Genomic DNA, 8,132 nt, shown 5'->3' with positions numbered 1-8,132 from the left:
GAAGCATCTTATCCATTAGAAATGGAATTGAAGCTTATGACTCGGTCTCATAACAACTGCCTTCCTGAGAAAAGGGAAGGCCAGAGGTCCTAATTATCCTTTTGAAAGCGCTTTCCAAGGATTGTCTTCTAGATGATGCTTCTCCTTCTTCTTGATTGTGTTTTGAGTAATCTTCTAATTTTGGTATTGTATTAATCTTGTTACAATTAATGGGTCAGTTTCTCCACTCTATCACAGCATTGAGGTATGTGAAGAAAAGCCGAATTTAGAACAAGCAAAATTAACTAACCACGAACGATTTATCTCGGGTTCGTCTTGATTGATTCTGATTATTGGATTGGGTCAAGCAGAAGTATTTGGCCCTGATGGATCCTGAATGATCCCAGACCTATGAGCATATGAGAGGATGAGGAGGAGGTGGCTGTCACTTGCACTGTTGCACAAAGTCCTGGTTATTGGTTAAAATTGTGGGGAAAAAATTAAATTGGATATATAAATGGGGACACCTTGTTGGAGGAGATGAATAAAAAAATTAAAAAAATTAGGCACAGGGATGATAGAAAAATAATGTATCTTAATATAATCATCCTGGTTATCAAATATAATATATATTTTTTCATAATTTCAAAGGATTGGCTCGATAAAGAGCAATACCTCATAGCTAGTCAAGAGTTTAGCTCTCATTGAGGTCAAGCCCTCTCTTTGTATAAAATAGCAACAGTCCTCTCCGGCTTTTTGAACGGCAACGCCGCCCATTCTTTAGCATTCAGAAAACACATATTGTGAAAGTCATTAGGGAACCTTTTAGGGTCTTGGTGGCAGATTTCCCATTGCTACTTCCTAATCTCATCACAAAGACTGCAACTTACCCATTCAAGGAAATGAAGCTGCCCGTTTCCCCAACTCATAAAGACTAGAACCCCACTATGGCATTGGTGTCAACATGCAGTTTATCCTTTGTAGCTTTCTTACTTTAGTCATTAAAAATATCATTACGAAAATAAAAAATGTGGGCTCGTGATGCACACCTTTCAAATTACAAGTTAAATGACAATTCATAACCCCCAACTGGACAAAATTTTGTTTACCACTAATGGGGAATAAAATTTATTTAACATTGTGGGGGGATGTCAATAAGCAAATCCTTAAAAGAGTTTTACTTGTAATGTACATGTAACCATGCAAAAGTAATTTAATGACAAAAAATAATGAAGCAAATCAGACTCACATTGGAGAGGCACTCACATATTTCCTTCCACTTTGGTTCAACAACTCAGCCTATAAGCAACTAAATGGACCAGCTACTACATGGATCCCTGCCCTCCAATTAGCTCTATTCAAGATCATACTTGATACATTTCTTTCACTTTGGTTATCTACAATTTTTACTTATGCCACAAAAAATAAGAAAATCATGAGGAACACAACTAATACAAAGAATATCTTGATCATTAGCCAGCGGTTGGATGAGATGCTGTTGAGATACTTGAGCAATTGTCCCTGCGCCCCTTCCACGTTTGCCAGTGTGTCTTCCATATTCTCATCGATCCTACCATAACACAGTTCGGAAGAAAAAGCATATTAGAGCCCAGATAGATTGAAGGTGATCAAAACCCATTGAATTCATCATATATATGATAAGACATATTCAATGCAATATTAATGACAGACAGTTCTGTAGAGGCACATACACAGGCTACAATTCTCAGAGGGGTCGTACCCTTTCACCACCTCTAAAAGACTCAAACTTTTATAACAGGGTCATAAAACTACAATCTGGAAAAATGGAGTTAAGTCTATTCACAAGCTTCTAGTTAACAATCTGAGTTCACTAGGTCAATCATGGACAGTATTCTATGCGTTTAACTGAATGTGTCATAGAGGCTCTTTAGTGCGAGGTAAAATTGTTCATCAAAGAGGAAGGGGCATTTCATGCAGAGTGAGGTGGCAGGGATAACTTGAACAGAGATCTTCGGGTGGAAGCTAGAGTATATACTGTCAAGCCCAAATAAAGGTAACTCCAAAATGCATGCACTGGTGGACTGGTGGTCCCTTAATTATCATGGAAGGGCTTGCACATTCATTTGAAACACATGTACACTACGGAAGATAAAACAACACCTGATGGCAAGTTCTCCTTGCTGAGAAACCATGGTAGCCAGTTGCGTGAAAATGTTGCTCAGCTCATGAATGGTTGACTCCACGTTTTGAAGAGCTTCTGCTCTGCTTTGCATGTAACTGTCTTGCAATGGAACCATCTGCTGATGCTGCTGCTGATGCTGCTGCTGTAGCAACGGTTGTGTATCTCCATCCACTGATTTCCTGGAAAGAAAAAACAGCAGCATAAATGTTTTCAAATACCAATACTTTTAGTCAAGAATCAGGACCTTCCTGGGTGTTTCTTGCAGGAAATCACATAACCCATTAGCTCATCCTATGCGACAAAACCAAATATGGATTTCCAAAAAGAAAGACAGGAGAACTCTCCAGATGCAATCTCAATTCTGTCAACCTTTCTGCTTTACGACCACCTCATTGAGGTGTCAACATAAACAACAACATTGACAATTTCTGAGTACCTTGAAAACAACTGGGCTGAAGATGTTGAACCATTTGCCCAAGGAGGGGGTGATGTGGTTGAGGCACTAGCAGCAGGTTTTGAAGCTAATGGACGCTGCCGAACAAAAGGATTTGTCGAATCCCTAGAAGCAGTGGAAGAAAACAACTGCCTTCTATTTTCATGAACCTTCAAATTCTGCCAAAAAAGACTAAATTTATTAACAATAATATTCAAACTACAAGAAGCTTGGAAAGAATTCTCTGTCTCTACTTAGATCTTGAGAATCCATTCCACAGTGAATTAGTTTACTTTTTACATTGAATCTGACATGATGATTGGAAAATGCAAACTACATGGTGTCACACACCATATCCAACTTCTACAGACAATGAGAGCTGAAAGTTACAAAGAAGTTGATTCTCATGATAACAACATGGCCTAAATGGAAACCCCCTACCTCCGTCCGCATGGTAAGCACTTCTTTAAATTCTTTTGTGGCGCTCATCAGTCGGTTTTTCAGGTCATCCACAATCGTAGTTGAGTGGCTTGTGGTGTCAGTAGAAATGTTCCCACTTTCATTTCTAGAGTTGCAGAGTAGTTGCAGGTCTACTACTGCTGAGTTAAGCGCAGTGATATCCTGCTTGATCACTGCAGTAAGCTCTTGGATCTCCAAAGTTGGATCATCAAAAACAGAAGTCCTCTTTGCCACTGTAGAGAAAGGAAATACTTCAATTTCTTATACACCATGTATTAATGTGTTTAACCAAAACAAATAAAGGACCAAAACAAGGTTTGGGCGAAGTAGAGGAAACTAGAAATTTTCCTCCGATAACTATTTTTAAAGCATGTAATTGCACAAGCACATAAGAGATACCTGTAAGACATACTTTTCTCGGTCATAATTCCATAGAATTTTTTAGACAATTAGTTGTGGGAAATGTTGCCATTAACAGTATGATCAACACATGCAAACCCCTAAACTTCCAGGAAGTAAAATGTAAAAACCAACAAAGATAATACTAATAAGTCAATAAATAAATGATGCCTTATGAAACAATCATATTCTACTACAACAAAATACTCTTTGATCTTCGATCCTAGCGGAAAACAAACTGCCATCTCATTCCTAACTTTGACAATTGATCTCAGGAGAACTTCAATATGATGGCTCACATGTAACATGATCAATAAAGCCTCTCATTACTTGCAATCTGGCTCATTTAAAGTAGATAAAGGTATAGACTGTGAAGTTTGTCTAACAAATTCCTCTCATTGTTGATTAGAATCGGCATTTGGTGTACTAGAAAAAAAATTTGGAATATTATCGTACTGAAAAACGTCAAAATATTTCTTTTTTCTAGGCAAGAGATTCTTTTAATAGAGAAAGAGCATGAAGTATTGTCAGATCCATCAAAAGATTGGCCAACCGACAACCCTTGTATTAGATATCCAGTTAGGACAGCGAAGACTAATGAAACTAAGATAATCACCATGCATTGATTGCATAGCATCCTCCAAGCTAAGTCACTGCTGAAAAGCAAGCTTGTCAACCAAATTAAGAATCAGAGACAGGAAGCAGTTGCGTGCCAATGTCAGTAAGCCTCTAGCACATCATTGAATCACATAGAATAAGTGAGCCCCAGAAATCCAGTTTTGGTTCTCTATGGACCCAAAGAAATGTACAATAGTCAAAAGTAGGAAGAAAATTGCAATTTCGTAAAGATTTCAAAATTCACAAAGGGGAGCCGGAGACCCGTAATAATCAGAACACAATGACCGATAGCAATATGAGTTACTTGTGGGAAAGGGAAGGTTGGTCTCAGTATGAAAGCAAAACAAACTGTAAAAAGGGGTAGGAAGAGCATCCCCTACCTGTAGCCAAAACAGGGAGGTGGAAACCACATATCTTGAGGAAGTGATATTTCTCCCTAGAAAGCCCCGATTAATCTGAATTTCGGTGAAGGATGCAAGTCACAGCTCTACTGACTCTCAAAGTGAGCCATTAGAATCACAAGCAGAAAATCAATGAGAAGACCCTGAAACAGAACCAGATGGGAACCTGTAGAAACCGCGAAAGTTCGTGACTAAAACTAAGAAAAAGTGGGTGTTTTGGAAAAATACTCAAAGGTTTGAAATGTTTTGGAGAAAGGAAATCACATCCAGAATATTGAAGAAACAGAGAGAGGGGGAAGAGAGAGATTGACAACCATTAAGGACTTGTTGTCATAATGCTGGCAGAGCATGGGAGAAAACAAGGAAATAAAAGACAAAGGAGTGGTGAGGGAGGTTTAACTGGCAAAGGAGAGTGGAGGAATGGGTGAGGGAGGGAAGGAGAGGGTGGGGAAGGAAAAAGAAGGCCATGCAGCCAGCAAAGGCACCACAGCCATACAAGCATAAATCATGAATGCCTATTCAACAATCTGCATCAAAGATTGCATACAACAATAAAAATATAAAGAAGTGACTCTAACAGATAGCCATCAAAACAACTCTTCTTGAAATAGGAAACGAACAACTCGATCTAATCTCCTACTTAATGCACCAATCCTGTCTAAATTATCTGATGTAGATAAATAAACAAATAAAAATTCTAAGGTTCTACTAAATTACTAATCACAGCCAAAGGTGGACCGGGTTCTTGGTTTGGGCCTCCAATCAGGTCTGAGCAGCCCATAGTAGCATCACCATGACAGCTCCTTTACACGAGCTCTCGAGAATACCTGAAGATAATCATCTCAAATTTTCAAAGACGGTGTCTTCATATGACTTGTCGATGCAGATACAATACCTAACTTGGCTATTTTTCCTTGCAATAAACATAGAGTTGGTAGATATAGGTATCAGACCTTTGTTCCTAAGGTTTAGGTGGTAATAGGCCTACTCAATGGGCCTACAAAATTAGTATCTAGGCTAAGAACGAAAATTGATTAATATTTAGTTTGTTTTAATGTTTTAGAGTTAAATCAGTTCAGTGTTGGTTCAACTTAAGCTATAGTAGGGTCAATTTGGGGTGATTGAATCTTTACAAACATTGTATTCAGGTTTCACACCCTCCAAGCATGAGCTGAAAGGGTAGTGTAATATTTACTTTAACATCCCTATTTTTAGTTCCATTAGGACTTCTAATTGACTATTCAGGCCGTCCTATTCTCAACTGCCCTAACTTTAAGAATCCTGATTCAGCCACTAGAGTTATTTCATGTTTGAAGGATACCATCCCCACAGCATCCCCATCGTGATCGAAGTCACAATCAATTCTGTCCATTAGACCCTAGTTTTCATTGAGCCCCTAATTCCATCCTAAAACCTCCAATCTGCAATTCCTTTCTCCTCTCATCCTAACACCAGATTTTATCCAAATTCTGAGTATACATTCCCCCCAACAGTACCTACACCCGATCCTACTTGAAGCCCCAAGGCCATAGCAAATCCCTATAATTTAGCTAACCCTAGAGTTACCCAAAACCCTAAATTCAAAAACCCTATTTCCCATCGACTGACTTGGACTCAACCTTCCGGCACAGCCCCCTTTACATCGGGACTTCAATTCAGCCCAATCTGAAACTTTAAAACTCTATAGCCCAATTTTCCCTTTTGGAACCCTTAAAACCCTGAAGAGCCCTGTTTGAGTAGGTTCTGATTTGAGATTCTAATTATTGGCCTTCATTGTGGTTGAGGTTACATCAGGTTCATAATTGTACATTGGCTGAGACCATGGAATTCTTTTCCCTAGTTGTAGATTAATGCTTGAATTTAGGTTATTTTAATTATTATCATTATAATAATAATTATTATTATTATTACAACTATCTCATTGGAACAGGACATCCTATTTACTTGCTCTCTTAATATAATTTTCAGTTCTGCCATAATAAGTTCTCCATAAAAGACTACTATGATCTATTTCTGAGCATGCTAAATTCTATTTTAGTAATATTCAATAGTCTATGGAATGTCAAATTTTAGTTTTTCCTGCAAAGGAAATCATTTTTTCAGGTTGTGATTGGTATTCTGTGCATTGGTGCTCAGAGTTGAATAACATAATCAGCATATCTAACGAGCAATATCTAAAAATGCTTACTATATAAATCAGTAAACTCCTTCATATGAAAGTTAGAACCTCTAATACGGCATTTCAACCTTCTTTTTATGTAAGAGATCTTGCAAAAAATAGTGGATTTAAAATCAATAACTTAATTACTAGTCAAAACCGAGTACCAATTACGCAATAAAAGACATATACAAGTAAGTCTGCCATGAGGTTTAACAATCTCATTCTAATCCGGTGAAGTTTACGGATTTAGGGCTTTATGTGCCCAATTGTCACGTATCACTGTTAAATAGTTGCAGATCTCGCTTAAAACCTCACAAGGAATCAAAACATACAATAAGACAGATAACAAAACCAGATCACGCATCAATAATTCAAACAGCATACACTTTTATATTATTCTAAATTGGTGTCAAATATTGGTTGCAGAGAAGAAATAAAATGGAATTTATGCGCAATCAAGTTGGAAATTAACGGGTGAGAGAAATCTATGCACATACATTTTGCAAGCTTGGAGAGTTTCTGCGACGTCTGATGAATCCCATATCCGATCATCGAAGCCCTCTTTTTAAATTCCGACTGGGCGGAGGCTGCAGATCGGAATCCCTCTGGTTTCGAGCTACTGCTCTGCCCATTTGTAGTCGTCGAAGAGACCGACTTCTTTAGACTCTGCACTACAGTGAGGAACTCCTGTGTGCGATCCCGATAAGAAGATTGCGCGGATTTCACAGGCATTTCGAAGAAACCCCTGTAATCTATTCAAATCTCCAAGAAACGAAACCGAAAAACCAACGCAAAATCTCGAGTCAAAAGAAAGTGCTTTTCAGAACAAGATCAGATCGGAGCATGGAGTCAATTGAACACGCAGAGACAACTTGGTCTAAGAAAAATCAAAATTAAAAATCGCAGAAGGAACGAAGGAAGGAGCGAAACCAAATAGATGAACAAGAAAAACCCAATTCCATCATTTGCGTTCTTGACAATATGATAAGATGGAGTAGGATTCAGTTTAATTAAATTACAACTGAAATACAGACCGTTGGATATCAGTCGAAATGGTGGCTTGCGGACATGCGTTGAAGTAGTCGGTGGAAGCCTGGCGTTGGAAACAAACATTAATTATGATAATTAATAAGGAAAGACTACGCGATCGCATAGGAAAATGACTGTTCGATGATTCAACCGGATTGGATCGGCGGGTTAAACCGGGCCTGATAGTCTCAGGCTCTCAGCTGTAGTTGGGCTGGGTCTAGTTGGGCTCAGCCTTTTGTCATTTTTTTTTTCTGTTCTTTTCTTTTTTTCTCTCATAATTGGGCTTTGGAGCAAAGATTTTTTTTTTTTTTTTTTTTTGGTAAGGCAAAGATTTTAAACCTCAAGCCGTTGCTCAATTGGTAGAAAACCAACCCATCATAATATGAGGTCAAGAATTTGAATATTTTTAGGCTTGACAAAGCCCTTATATTTAAATCATATAGGCTGCGTTTGTTTGCAAAGGTGGGGTGGGAAAAAAAAACATATGGG

The 8,132-nt window shown here is 38.2% G+C and overlaps 1 protein-coding gene across 1 annotated transcript; it reads right to left on the bottom strand.

Annotated features, from left to right (window-relative positions):
* Positions 1 to 875: 875 nt before the first annotated feature.
* On the bottom strand, positions 876 to 7,596 carry SYP32 (syntaxin of plants 32). Its single transcript, XM_089159215.1, has 5 exons — positions 7,112 to 7,596; positions 3,018 to 3,268; positions 2,580 to 2,755; positions 2,122 to 2,322; positions 876 to 1,549 (listed from the first exon to the last, which is right to left on the bottom strand). Exons 1-5 carry the CDS (start codon positions 7,344 to 7,346, stop codon positions 1,390 to 1,392), a joined length of 1,023 nt encoding a protein of 340 aa, XP_089015341.1. The 5' UTR covers positions 7,347 to 7,596; the 3' UTR covers positions 876 to 1,389.
* Positions 7,597 to 8,132: the final 536 nt, after the last annotated feature.

Source organism: Hakea prostrata, chromosome 6 (genome assembly GCF_041222555.1).
Source record: "Hakea prostrata isolate BN-2017 chromosome 6, UWA_Hpros_2, whole genome shotgun sequence".
Taxonomy (NCBI): Eukaryota; Viridiplantae; Streptophyta; class Magnoliopsida; order Proteales; family Proteaceae; genus Hakea; species Hakea prostrata.
The sequence above is the reverse complement of the archived record's forward strand: the minus strand, read 5'-3'. Positions and strand labels throughout refer to the sequence as shown.

Excerpts from the sequence above, each read along its gene's own strand:
- SYP32 (XM_089159215.1), bottom strand. The coding sequence starts at position 7,346 with ATGCCTGTGAAATCCGCGCAATCTTCTTATCGGGATCGCACACAGGAG. Across the intron at positions 2,323-2,579 it reads TCAGCCCAGTTGTTTTCAAG|GAAATCAGTGGATGGAGATA; the intron begins GTACTCAGAAAT and ends TTTTCTTTCCAG. Across the intron at positions 1,550-2,121 it reads CAAGGAGAACTTGCCATCAG|GATCGATGAGAATATGGAAG; the intron begins GTGTTGTTTTAT and ends GTGTTATGGTAG.